Source organism: Magnolia sinica, chromosome 14 (assembly GCF_029962835.1).
Source record: "Magnolia sinica isolate HGM2019 chromosome 14, MsV1, whole genome shotgun sequence".
NCBI lineage: Eukaryota > Viridiplantae > Streptophyta > Magnoliopsida > Magnoliales > Magnoliaceae > Magnolia > Magnolia sinica.
Genome location: NC_080586.1, coordinates 16,773,131 through 16,788,206, shown reverse-complemented (window position 1 = coordinate 16,788,206; position 15,076 = coordinate 16,773,131). Strand labels below are relative to the sequence as shown.

Genomic DNA, 15,076 nt, shown 5'->3' with positions numbered 1-15,076 from the left:
AGATCAAAGGTGGGTGTCTCTATTCTTCTCTCTCTTTCCGTTTTTCTCTTTCACTTTTGTTGTGTGTGACGATTTGGCGGTGTGGCCCACCCGGATGTACCCCACTTGATGTATGTCTTATCCAACCATTCAAACCATTTGGGCCCTACCTTAGGGAGATGGGAAAACATAAATATCAAGTTGGTCCAAATTAAGTGGGCCACGTCCATGTGTGACCCACCAGCCATTGCCATGGTCCCCACATGTGGGACCCACCTTATACATGTGTTGTATGCAAACCGTCCAGCGTCCAGGGACGCTGGACGTGGGTGAGAAGTGAAGAGTGTAGTGAGAGTGTTGTGTACTGACAAGCAATCAAGACAAAAAAAATGTCTGTTTAAAAAAAAAACTTTGGAAGGAAAACTCATACAAGCCCTGCCTCAATGTATAAGTTTAATCTACGCCGTCCATCCTATCTCTTAGATCATTTTAAGTGTTGAGCCGAAAAATGAGGTTAATCTGACTCTCAGACGGGCCCTACATAGCAAACAGTGTGTCTACCATTGAAATCCACCCTGTTGTTTTGATGCACCAAAAATATAGTGAATATTGGACTTGTTTGCTTCGTCTTGGGCCATGAAATATAATGGGTGGTGTGGATCTACCTGATGCGGGCCGCACATATGAAAAACCGTAAGAAAACGGTTTTTTTTTTTTTTTAAATAAAACTTATAAGCAGCAACCGCCTGCTGCTGCTGCTGTCAGAGAGGACGCGCAGGCGTCTTGCGCTATTGGAGGACGAGCGGGACAGGGTCCCACTCGTGGGCCCCACTGTGATGTGTGTTAGATATCCACACCGTCCATTTTGTAGGCCTCGGGCAGTGGGCCACCTTGAAAATCATCCATATAAGTAACTCAGGTGGCCCACATCATAGGAAACAGCAAGGTTGAACGTCAGCTATTGAAGCCCCTTTGAGCATTTAAAAGTTTTGGATCACCTATGTAATTTGTTTTTTTTCTTTCATCCAGGTCAGCATGACCTTATCAACGGGTTGGATGGCATATGAACATTATGGTGGGCCCCACGTGGGAATCGACGCGGATTGCGTCCTACCCCCGCCCGGACGTAGGTATTGATTTTGATGATTCACACACACACACACACACACACACACACTTATATATATATATATATATATATATATATATATATATATATATATATATATATACACACACACAAAATATTATATTAATAAATGTTAATGGTGGGCCACTCTTACTTGTGACCCACCTTTAATAATGTATTTTGTCCCATCCACATGTAACTGGACAGTGAATCTGGAGTATATAAAATATATTATATTATATCTAAGTGCATAATATATATAATACATTAATATTATTTAATATACATTATTATGGTGGGCCATGTACGTGGGACCCACCGCTGATAGATGTGCTACATCCAGCCGTCCATCCATTTGACCAGCCATCTATCCTTTTGGCCATCCCACCTCAAGGTTTAAGACTAAAGATGCAGGTGGACCACACTACAGAAATCAGGGGAGAATGAACGTTCACCATTGAAATCCCTTTAACGGATCCTAAAAGTTCTGGATCAAATGATATTTGTTTTAGCAGGGACTTGTGAACAGATTTGGGTGGAAAATAAATCTTGTGATGGCTCTGTGTGGTTTAAACAAGTGGAAAGCATTACCTCCACTGTCATTTGTGGTATGGTCCAGATGATCTTTGGATATGATTCATTTTATTTATTTATTTATTCATTTATTTAATGCTCTGTAATGATCTCTATTGGTGGATAATTAGCACGGCCCATTCGATCGACCAATTGATTCGGCCCATTCGAGTTAACCCATTTGATTCGGCCCATTCGACTTGGCCCAGTTGATTTAACCCATTGTTGTAGCTCATTTGATGTACATATGGCCCATGTGAATAGGCCCACTTTGATGTATTTTGTGGCCCATTTGTCGTGCCCACCTTGATGTATTTTGTGGCCCATTTGTCGTGCCCACCTTGATGTATTTTGTGGCCCATTTGTCGGGCCCACTTTGATGTACTTTGTGGCCCATCCGTCAAGCCCACTCTGATGTATTTTGTGGTCCATTCAAAGTGCCCACCTTGATATACTTGTGACCCATCTGTGATACCTACCTTGATATATTTATGAGACTCATTAGTACGACCCAATGATGCGGCCCACTTGTTGTACATGAGGCCCATTGGTGCGGCCCATTAACACGGACCAACTTGATATGATAAGGCCCATGTGTAGAGCCCACTTGCTTGAATATGAGGCCTATGGGCCCATTGTGATATGTATTAGGCCCATTAGTGTGGCCCATCGATGCAGCCCAATCGATATATATGAAGTCCATTGGTGCGGCCCATGAACGCGGTCCACTTGATGTATATGAGGCCCACTGGTGCGGCCCATGTGCTATGACCGACCCGATATATATGAGGCCCATTGGTGCAGCCCGTGGATGCGATCCACTTGATGTATTTGATGGCCCATGGGTTGAGGCCTAATGTGATGTATATAAGGGCCACGATTGAGGCCCAATGAGACGTATGTGGGGCCTTTGTATAGGGCCAAATGTGATATATATATGAGGTCCATTGCGATGTGTGATTACTCCATAATGTATGTAATGATTATCATGGCGGGTCATGCCTTGGGAGCAATGATGGTTTAATGTCCACATTGATGGGCAATGATGGTTGGATGTCCACATTGTGACCTTCCATTAGGCCTTGTTAGGCCCATTCTTACTGATTCCGATTGTCGAGGCCGAGTATCGAGGCCGATTCCAATTTGTCGAGGCCCATTATGATGTATTTGAGGCCCATGGGCAAGGCCTATCATGATGTATTCAAGGCCCATGGGTAAGGCCCACTGTGATGTATTTGTGGCCTATAGACAAGGCCCATTGGGATATGTATTAGGCCCATGATGCATGACCCATTTAATGTATTCAAAACCCATGTGTGGGGCCCACATGTCATGTATTTGAGGCCCATGAGTAGGGCCCACCTATTGTGTATATGTGGCCTATGAGTAAGGTCCACTGTATTAAATATTAGGCCCTTGTGTGAGGCCGTGGGCCTATTATATGTTTGGATCTATGTGGGTCATTCCTTGGGGGCAATGTTGGTTAAATGTCCACATTGTCAAGGTCGATTATTGGTGCCGGTTATCGATACTGATTACGAGTATATCATTCGATACCAATAAGGATTATGTGACAGCATAGCACCATGATACATGCCCATACGCATCATCTGCATGTTTATTATGAGATGTGGCTGATCATTACATATGTCATTGAGCGTGTTGTTATGAGACTCCTTGATAGGCGGAGGTTATCTCATATAAGCGCGCGGTATGCACAGGATTGATGCATGACTGGATTGTATGACTCATGCATCTCGCATTATGATTACTGTACGCCCTAGCGACATCAGGGCCGTAGCCTCCACAGGCATATCGTGGATGGCCAATGGGACACCGAAAATGTTTGGTTCTAGCATACGGGGGCTATAGATGTCCCTGAGTGAAAATTCCTAAACCTCCATATCCAACAAACGCCCCAACGTCGAGACCGAGTGGATACATGAGCGCCCTAGTGCCGAGTACCAGGAGGCCGCATCTCCCACTATGTCGTGGTCGGTTGGGAGGGGGTGTGGCCTTACCCGCCCGAGGGTAGGGGGCAATACTAGGCTGAGTTTGACCAGCTCGTGAATGGGTCTGCTATCGATGTGCCGGATAGGTATTGACAGACTATTGGTCAGGCGGATAGTGAGGTTTCTTACGCTCACTTGAACTGTGCGGCTAGGAGAGTGGCAGTGCCATTTGGAGTGTACTAAACCCCGATGATGATCCCAGAGATTAACTGTACTGATATGTGGATTTAGTGAGCAGGAGTTGCATACCCATTTATACATTCATTCATTCACTATCCACTCGGGTTGGTGGTGCGCAACTAGTTATTACGTGTGCCTTTACAATGGCCAGGATTTCGGTTGAGGCGCGCGACTAACCTGAGATCAGGAGTTTACCACATTGAGTCTGACTATCCAAATTTAGGTATGGGACTGGTTTGGATAGAAGTCCCTTGTGATGGATCCCATAGCCTGCAATACTACGTACTATCATCCCGACTTCACACCCCAGTATGGTCATTCCATTCGCACCACATATCACATGACATTCGTGGCATATGACATCTTGGGTTATTATGTCTCTGCATTTATATGGTCTAGGTACGTCTGATGCTATTTGTGTTACTCATCAGGAATGTATATTCCATTGCATCATCTGCATTTGATATTTGGCTCTCTTGGACTCCTCATTTACATAGTTGATTTGTATTGCGTATTCTAATGTTGAATGACTCATGGACTTGTCAGTATTTTCGCTTACTCTGTTATCTTATGATTTGTGATCTTGTCAGTATTTCTGTTTACTCTGATAATTCCTGATCTTGTTAGTATTTCTGCTTATTCCGACATTGTACGATTTATAGATTACCAGTATTTTCTGTATTGTATGACCATGGCATTGTATTGATTACCTGACACTTACCTTGTGCACACACTTACACCACCCTCTAAACTTTCTATAAGCTTATGTACGATAGATGCGTACAGATGATGATAGGTTGCAGCAGTGTTGAGCTTGGAGCGTGCAGCGGCCTTTTGGAGCTCGATTTTCGATTTATGTATTTTCCTTTCACGCATTGTACTCAAAAGTTTTTAATCATAGTGAATTTTGTGATGGTATTCTTGTGGTTATTGTTCGTGGGTTATGCTTGTGGTTATGCTCGTTATGAATTAAATTGATATTAGAAATCCTCCTTATACGATCCCAGGATCGGCACCTGGTAAATAGGTGCTAGGAGCCGAGAATGGGGTTCTACGGAGGCTGTCGGCGCCGGATTTGGCGATCGAGAATTTTGTGAGCCCGGTTTCTGAGTTCAGGGCGTGACACCATAGCATAACCCCTAACTATGAGGCCCTCCAAAGGTGTTGTCGTTGATCCAGATCGAAAGTGGAACCCTCCTCCTCCTTGAATATGTGCGTAGGGTGGGTGGCGTGTGTATGATGTCCCTGTCAAAATGGTCATCATCACTGGAGCTACACATATAAGTTGAATCTAGACGGTTAGAATTTGTTTCTAACAACCCACTTTTCATGTAAAAAAATATTTTACTATTAATTAGAGAAAAATCGTATTTTTATATCCTTTACATGCCTACAAGGTATCTTACTGGTTAACGGACTGAATTTCTTACACACGTGGTGTATTGTAGAAATATATCAAACGTGTACAACTTTTCTTTGTTTAACTCTCCTTTCAAGCAAGCATCATCATCATCATCATCATCATCATCATCTCTCTCTCTCTCTCTCTCTCTCTTCATTTAATACTCTTTGTTGGAAGGGGATTGCTGGTCTAGGTAGGGGCTCTATGGGGCCCATCGTGATGTATGAGTTTCATCCACATTGTCTATCCATCTATCCATTTTGCCAGATCATTTTTAGTTATGAGCCCAAAAATGAGATAGATCCAAGGCTCAAGTGGATCACGCAGTGGGATTGAACACCCACCATTAAAAACTTTTTGGGAGTTGCAGAAGTTTTGGATCAAGCTAATATTTGTGTTTTCCCTTCATCAAGGTCCTTATGAATAGGTTGGATGGCAAATACACATCATGGTGGGCCCTATGAAGGTTTCAATGGTGGGCATCATTATCACCATTATTTCCTATGGTGTGGTCCACTTAAGTCATTAATTTGCCTCATTTTTGGGCTCATAACCTAAAATGATATTGAAAAATGGATGAACAACTTGAATAAAACCCATACATGACAATGGACCCAACTGAGACCCTGCCTGGATCAATTGCTGTGTCCATGGGAGGATGAAATATGCTTCCAGCCTCTCCTCTCTTTCATTGAAGACTCTTTCTCTCCCCCCTGTATTATATTCTTCCATGCAACTTATCACTCTCAAAATGCCGACGCTTGATTTTTAAGGGGACATTATGATGTATATGCAAGATCTGCTTCAATCATTAGATGTGTAATTCTACGCTGAACCCATAGCCAAAAATCAAGATGACTTATAATTCAGGTGAGCCATGCCAAAGAAAATAGTTGTGAGAGAGATATACACCATTAATTTTTATAAGGCCATTGTGATGATTATATAAAATCCACTCCATGCCACACCAAATGATAGGACAAGGTCTCAAAAATCAGGCCCATGTGTGTTCAAGTGGGCTATACCAATGGAAACAATTTGGAGGGTGAGCTTTTCCTTTACACTTCAACCGTGTGGTCCACCTGAACCATGAATGGTGCTGAGACTTGAACCATGAATGGTGCTGATTTCCGGGCCTTTTGTCTAAGATGGGGTGATGCACCTGATGGTCCAGATGGATTTCACATGAACACCAGTGGGGCCCACATGAACCACTACTCCTTTTACAAAAGTGTCCTCAAATGCTCCTCTCTTCTCTTTGAAGACTTATTAGCATTACTTAATCCCTAAATGTATGTGCAGCTGTTTTCAAAAACGAACTAGCCAATTTTTTATTTTTTATTTTCACTTTCCGGTACCAAATCTTACTCGTTAATAATTGATCTCTACCGTAGCTTTGAAGAACACCGATCAGATGGCTCAGATCATCCTTTTTATATCTTGAAACCAACTTCCTACTGCAGTAGGCGTCGTTAGATGGATGGCCTTCAATGATTAGAACATTGGACACGGGATCAGGTGGTGTTGCCAACACCACACACCACTATTGGGCAACGTGGGGCCACCGTGATGTATGTGTTTTATATCCACACTGTCCATCCGCTTTCCTAACTCATTTTAGGGCGTAAGCCAAAAAATGAAACATATCCAAAGCTTAATGGACCACATCACAGGAAACAGTGGTGATTGAATACCCGCCATTAAAAACTTCTTGAGGCCAAATCAGGCTGGTGTGGTCCACTTGAGCTTTTCATCTGCTTCATATTTGGATCCATGCCCTAAAATGAGCTTAAAAATGGATGGACGGCGTGCATGTAAAACACATACACAGCGGCCCCGCGGAGCCCAACACATCACCACACCACGGCTAGGTGTGGTGGCGGTGATGTGGGCAACTAGATCTAATCTAATCTCGCGTTCCAGACGAACGTTCTAGAGTCTGTTGTACGCTATTTTGTTTTTGCTGACTTTGCAGAATCAGTTCGACAGTTCCCATGATATCCGCGCACCGAGAGCCACGTTGGTAGAACTTTCTTGATATCCGATACGTCAATCAGCTACTAGATTTATTTTCACCTTGTAACCAGACTATCATAACCATCCATCTAGAATTCAGGCGGGCCAAGTCAAAAAGCTATGATGGGATGCCCACCATTAATTGTGTAGGCCCAACTGTGGTGTTTATATGACAACCCATCCAATCATCCGGTGGGCCATACCACGTCAAGAGGTCTTTAGATATAATTTTAAGGACACGGCTTATGTGGACGCCCGGATCCACCAAGGTAGGGGGATCCTTGATTGTGGGGCCCACCTTGATATATGTTCTTTACATCCACACCGTCCATCCATTTTGACGGTTCATTTTAGGGCATGATCCAAAAAAAAAAAAAGACCCTAATCTCAGGTGGTCCATATCATAGGAAGCAATGGTGATTAATCATTAAATACTTCCTGTGGGTGACAAAAGTTTTCAATCATGCTGATATTTCTGCAGGTACCTTAATACAGGTCTTTGTGATCTTATCATAAGGTTGGATGGCAAATAAACATTCCAGTGGCCTATAAGAATTCAATCATCACTGTTTCATGGATGTGGCATATTTAAGATTTGTATTTGCTTCATTTTTTGGATCATGTTAAAAAAATGAGATGTGAAAACAAATGGACGGCCTGCACATAAGGCACGCATATCACGGTTGGTTCTATGGTAAAGGATACGGGGATCCACTAAAGCACGTTCTAATTTTATGAGCTAGAAAACCTGAGTATTGAATCAAAATGAGGTGGTGCACCCGGCGCATGGAGTGGCTTTCATGCAAGTTGAGACGATTTCCCATGTTAGAGAAAGTGGAACCTTCATTAGGTGCGACCCGGATTCGACAGGTTGGTGAGCACTTGGGCCGCTTCGATATATGTGTTGTATATAGATGTTGTTCATCAGTTTTTCCTATTCGTCTTAGGCCATGGTCTGAAGAAAGCACATGAAAATCTCACGTGGATCACGCCACAGGAAACATGAGTCATTGAGTGCACGTCATTAAAAGCTTCTTAAGGTCCGTCAGAATGTCCATTAGCCATTCAACCTGTTGATAAGATTAGATTGAAAGGTCACACAGATCTCGGCGAATGAAAAACATAAGTAGCAGCTTGATCCAAAACTTTCATAGTCCCCACAATGGGTTGTTTGGCACTATAGATTTGGAGGATTTGAGTATTCTACATCCATCAGTTGTTCGACGAGATGGATTAGAGGGTATTCTAAATTTAAAAGAATTTAAATTCTCACTTCTGGTAAGCTTTGCAATTCCTTTCTTTTGCTTGGTTTCCAATTCTCTATTTCTTTTGCTCATTTTCAAAGGCATAAAGTTGCTCGTGTAACATATGTATCACTTAGGGCTGAAAGTTGGGCGTGTTTAACCCGACCAACCCATGACCGACCCGACATTGGGTTGAACTTGGGCATAATGTATTGGGTTTGGTCTTAGTCTTGGGCTTGAGCCATACAAACACCAACCCAATAAAACTTAGGTTGGGCTCGGGTTGAGGTCTTGGGTTGCCCGATCCAACCGGTATCCGATCAATATATAAGTTCCTTATAAATTAAATATAATTGAGTGTGGATTATCTATGTTGAAGGCACATGAAATTCTAATGTTGTTAGGTTTAATTGGTCCACGTCATTTTCGATTACCCAAGCTAACAAGATACACTGAATTTCTCTCTCTCAAATAGATTACTTGATACACAATACGACTTTTAAAGGAGTAATTGTCCTATATATTAGATTGTTTGTTTAGAAAAAATCAACTTTTTTACAATAAATAAGTACATGTATAATCAATAAAATTATAGGTACAAAAATAAGATGTGTATTGAAAACATAATAGACTAATGTAATAATGAAAATATTAGCAGATATCTACCCCGACCAACCCGACCAGGCCAATCAAGCCCGCTTGGGTTGGGCTTGGGTTGAGAATTCCCAACCCGAGGTTGGGTTAGGTTGGGTTAGGGTTGAGGTATAGGAACCTTGGGTTGAGTTAGGGTTGAGCCCGCCCGACTTTTAGCCCTAGTATTATTGGGCTACCAATTTATTATACACATAACTCACTTATTATATTCCAAAACAATCATATTATCAACTATATTACTAAAATTACTTCAATAAAATGATTTAAGCAGGCTAAACATTGTCTATGTAAATCAACGATTAAAAATTGTTAGTCGTTCGGATGTGATCATATGCTTGCGGCCCATCCCATACTTGAAATTTCATTATTTTTAGTTGAAGTTTATATATTCAATGAGTTTAGTATAATCATTTTTTCAAACATCACATACGTGTACTATTTAGGCATGTTAAAGTTGATTTAGTAATAAATTAAAACATTTATAAATATATTGGATATTTTAAGTGCACGGCTACTTTTGAATTAAGGGGGATTCATAATCCAATCTAAGGTGGCAAACACAACTTGAGAATTAGTAATAAAAAATATTCCAAATCCAAGGGATTTTCTATCCAAATATTCTGAATCCACACTGCCTACTGTGGCCAGCGTTCAGCGGTGGAGCTTCAATTTCAATTCCTATTGCATGGTCCAGGTGAAATTTTAATGGTAGGAATTCAACTCCTATTGTGGCCCACCTAAGATTTATATTTACTTCATTTTATAGACCATACTTTAAAATGAGCTGACAAAATTGATGGATAGTGCGAACATACAACACATATATCCGGTGGGCCATGGTCAGGGCCACACCCACCTGGTTCGATGGATCTAGGGTTTGACACGGCTTAGGTGGATCCGATTACTGACTGTGGGCCCCACCTTATATACGTTCCTTAATCCATGTCTTACGTCCATTTTGACAACACTTCTTATGACATCATTTAAAAAAATGAAGGAGATGCGCAAATCTTAGGTGGACTACACTACGAGAAACAGTGGTGATTGAATACCCACCATTAAAAACTTCCTGGGGTCCACCGGAATGCTTATTTGCATCCAACCTGTTGATAAGGTCACAAATACCCGGATAAAAGGATCCTACAAATATCAGCATGATCCAAAACTCATGCCCTGTAAAAAAAAAAAAAGATTTTAATAGTCAATGTGTGGTCCACCTGAGATTTTGATATCCTTCATTTGTTGAATCGTACTCTAGAATAATCTGTTAAAACGGATGGACAGCGTGGATGTAACGAATATATCAAGGTGGGCCCCACAGTCGAGGAACCACCGAAGCCGCGCCTCCGGATTCGCACCTAATCCGCGTCCGTCCGCAGCTCTCTCTGCCACGCCACCCACGCAAGCATTTTCCATTCTTAACCCCTAAGTCGTCAAAGGTGGGACTCCGCAATCCCAACGCACTCACACCGCTTCTCATTTCAGCCGTCCATTTCATGGACAACCGACGTCCAAATCAAAACCCCTATAAATGCCCTTGAGGTCTTTTCGTTCTCGTTCATCCCGTCTCTTGCAAGAAGTAGCTCCGTTTGCTTTTACAGGATTTGTGTAGAGAGATCTGAAATTGAAAAATGGCAGAATCAGATACAATTCAATCGGCGGAAATGGTATCGATTTTTATCATATGATTTTCATTTCTGAATCTTGTTTTCCTATGAATATTTCGTTTTTTATTTTTTTATTTAAATATTTGTTTTTGTAATTGCAGACTCAAGATGAGATGGATCGGCTCAAGTATCTTGAATTCATTCAGATCGCGGCCCTCCATGCCGTGATCTTGTTCTCGAAAGTCTACGATTATGCGAAGGAGAATTCTGGGCCATTGAAGCCGGGCGTGCAGACGGTCGAGGGTACGGTCAAGACCGTCATCGGCCCCGTCTGCGAGAAATTCCATGACGTGCCGTTCGAGCTTCTCAAACGCGCGGATCGAAAGGTCAGTATCCATTTCCCCCTCCCCTCTGTTATCCTGCACCATCGCGGCGTATGTTAGCTGGTCTGATTCATCTAACGTGCGCCGGTGGAGATCTTGCGGTATAGATCGGTGAGTGGCGATTTGGTCTTAGGGCTCGTGATTAGCACGTGGCGTAGGACGCGTTCCTCTTTGGTCGGTTCTCGAGCCCTGCAGGGAGAGATGCCTACGATCATGGCGCGTGCCTATCTGCGGCTCACCTTAGCGTGCGACCACAGCAAGGCTCTCATACACTTGTTTCATACGTGCACGTGTACACGTGTGGAAGTGTACCGCTTTTCATGCGTGCCGAATTAACAATGCGGCAGATGTTTGATGGTATGCATGTGATGAAAACAAAATAAGCGGTCCAGATAGAGGGACCCACTTTAGATGGCTTATAAACCACAAATTTCTAAACTGGTGGACATGTGATGGACGGTTAGAAGCTTAGTGGTCGTTTGGATGCCTGTAAATTGGGTTAACTCTAAATGATTTACTGGTAAATGGTTTACTGTCAGTGATTGGATGTTGAAGAATGCATGTAAATCATTTACAGCTTTCAGCCTCATTTGATTTCCTAGTAAGAAGCTGTGATATCATTTACAGGTTCTCCATTTGCAGCCTAACGGCTATATTTTCAAAGATTGGCTCTCCGTTTACATGCTATCCAAACACAGACAATCATTTACTTGTAAATCATTTGCAGCTTACAACCAAACGGGACATGTTGTAAATGATTTACACCTGCAAATCATTTACCACTGACTATTTACAGGCATCCAAACAACCCCAGGTAGCCGGCAAAGATGTCTGAGGCATCTGGTTTTGATCTTTAGTGAGCAAAATTCTGTTGTTCGAAAACACAAAACTTGTATAATTGATGAACCGTTTGAAACTCACTATCTTTCAAAAGATAGGTAAAGGAAAGAAAGGGATTTTTTGTGGGAAAAAAATCATCGTGAATCCCAAATTTACCTACGAATGCCATCAGAGGGGTTCCTTCAAGGTGGTCCCAGCTGACCTCACTCGAGCCCAGTGTGAAAATGCCCTTGCATTAATCACCCTGGTGAGGAGTCTCAAACATGAGACCTCTCGCTCTAATACAAATTTGATGCAGGACAATTAACCACTTGCTCTAAAGGATCGAACTGATAGAGCATGACGAATTAATCCCTTTTTTCTCATAGCCTAAGCTCTCCACATTCATGGGTTTGGTCCTCGGCCGAACCCTCCTTGTGGGCCCAAATCCATGGGTTCCACCTCACACGAGCCACCTGCCTCACACGGGCCCCAAATCACATGGGTTCCGTAGGCCACCCACCACAAGTGTGCCCTGCATCCCACAAGCCACCCCACTCGAGCCCGATGTGAAAATGCCCCTGCGTTACTGAGCTGGATCTTTTTCATCTACACTTGCCCTCTTCATGTTGGGGTGAAATTATTAGATAACTTCACATGACTTGACTCGTAGAAATCCTGGATGTGGTGGTGTGGCAAACGGTAGTTAGGATGACTAGTGTTTCATATACAAGTGCTTTTGTTACGTTTTGCATAATTTTTGTTATTTTGAGTTTCACATAGTAGGTAAACACATCATCGTGTAGTGACCTAGCTATAAACCAGTTGAGTTAGCATGTTCTATTGCCTTTTATAATATTGGGGTTGTAGGTCATTGTTGGAATGACAGGAATAGTAGTCTTTTGCAGTCAAAGGCCATCATTACTGAATCTTATTCGGTGGTTTCTCCTTATAAAAGGGCATTTCAATTAGTGGGCTCTCTTTAGTGGCCCATCAAATGCTTGGTGTAGCTAAGGTTCAGCTCTGAGCTTTATTGAGATGGGCTCAACCTAATGATCCATTTTAAATGAAGCTCTTATATTTCATTTGAAGATTTATAGGGATTTATCTCTCCAAGCTCGGGCGTAAATACCTAATCACAGGCTCGAAATAGTTTAGAGGTTGCATTGATAACTATGCTTCTAAATAGGTTAACTTAAAGCCAAACAGGACATGTTGTAAACAATTTACACTAGTACTTTAATAAGTTGTAATCCATTTACCACTTACAGATTTTACAAGCATCCAAACGACCCCTAAAGGAAGCTTCTTGATGGGAAAAAAAAATGGAATTACATACATATGTTTTTCAATAAAACACATTTTATTGAAAAACATTTTGGGGCAACCATTAATAGGAGTAGAATGTAAATTTTTTAATAGAGACTGATTTTTATACAAAAATTACTTGGAAAAGAAGAATTGAGAGAGGCAAAGAACACCATTCTACTTTATATAACATTATAATTCTAGTTTTTTCCATTCTAACCTTATTTATATGTCATATATATACATGTATGTGCAACCATGTTACTCCATTCTTTTAACTCCAAGCTGTAACTAATTCGAATTCTTCATTCACTGATTTTTTTTGGTTTAGTTGTTTTACCGAATTTTTTACTATGGACACACCCAACCACCTATTTTGCTGACTATGGTTTCGATGTTATAGCTCATCAATGAGTCCCTACGTGTATGCCATGGCTTATGGCCCAAAGCACAAGTTCATGGTTGAAGGATGAAATTAACTGTCTTTTTGGTCACATGACAGGTGGATGGGCTCGTGCACAAGGTAGACCAGTGTGTCCCTCCATTGGTGAAGGAGGCTTCGAGTCAGGCCTTTTCTGCTGCCCAGAAGGCGCCGAGCGTGGCTCGGGGCATGGCTTCGGAGTTCCAGCGAGCTGGCATGGTGGAGACTGCAGCTGGGATGGCGAAGACCGCGTATGTCCGACTCGAGCCAGCTGCCAAGGGGCTTTTCTCCAAGTATGAGCCGGTCGCAGAGCGGTGTGCCGTGTCGGCGTGGCACTCACTCAACCGGCTTCCACTCGTGCCGGAAGTGGCCCACGTAGTGGTCCCCACTGCAGCATACTGGTCAGAGAAGTACAACCAGGCTGTATACCATACAGCGGAGAAGGGGTATACCGTATCGGCTTACCTGCCTCTCGTTCCTACGGAGAGGATTGCCAAGGTGTTCCGTGGTGAAATGGCCCCTGCAGCTACAGTGCAGGAATGATGTGTGGCTCTATTAAAGTATATTTGCGTGTAAAAAAAAAAAAAGGGAGGAAAAACAAGTTTGCTATAGTGCTGAAGTTCTGCTGGGTGCTATGTAAAGTTACATTTCTCTCTCAACTTTCTATGGTTTGTGGTATAATTTTATATATTATTTATTATTATTATTATTTTGTTTCCCCCCTTTTTGGGTCTTGCATCCTTCTGGAGGAAGGAGTGCTGCAAGGTAGCCCGGGACATTGTGATGTTAGATAACTGAAACTGTCCGTTTGGTGGTCCCGAGCTATGTTTGGATACATGCATTACTAGGGAATATGTAATGACTAGGGAATGAATATTTCTACTAGCAGTGTTGAAACATGGATTTCATTTTTGTGCGTGTTTGGATAGGAGGATGAATCCTAATAGCGAAACATGGATTCTGTTATTGGGCATGTTTGGATAGGTGAATCCAAGCATGGATTCCATAATGGGATGGTTTCACCTAATTGGGAGTGAAAACCCAACGTGTTGCAAGCTTTGTGGGGCCCTTTTGATGTTTGTGTTACATCCACCCTGTCCACCCGTTTCGCCAGCTCATTTTAGAACATGATTCCAAACGTGTAGGAGATCCAAAACTCAAGCAGGCTGCACCACTATTTTAGAACATGATCCCAAACAATGTAGGAGAACCAAAACTCAAAGCAGGCCACACTTCTCTTGAACACCCACCAACGAAACCTTAGTGGGGGCCACAAATGTTTGTGTTTTCCCTTCATCCATATGATGATACTTGTGTTTTCCATATGATGATACTTGTGTTTTTCCTTC

At 42.3% G+C, this 15,076-nt stretch overlaps 1 protein-coding gene across 1 annotated transcript; it reads left to right on the top strand.

The window, feature by feature from the left end:
* The first annotated feature begins 10,635 nt into the window (after window positions 1–10,635).
* Window positions 10,636–14,314, top strand: LOC131224818 (stress-related protein). Its single transcript, XM_058220220.1, has 3 exons — window positions 10,636–10,856; window positions 10,958–11,182; window positions 13,809–14,314. The coding sequence occupies exons 1-3, from the start codon at window positions 10,821–10,823 to the stop codon at window positions 14,268–14,270; spliced, it is 723 nt and encodes a 240-aa protein (XP_058076203.1). The 5' UTR covers window positions 10,636–10,820; the 3' UTR covers window positions 14,271–14,314.
* The last annotated feature ends 762 nt before the right edge of the window (window positions 14,315–15,076 follow it).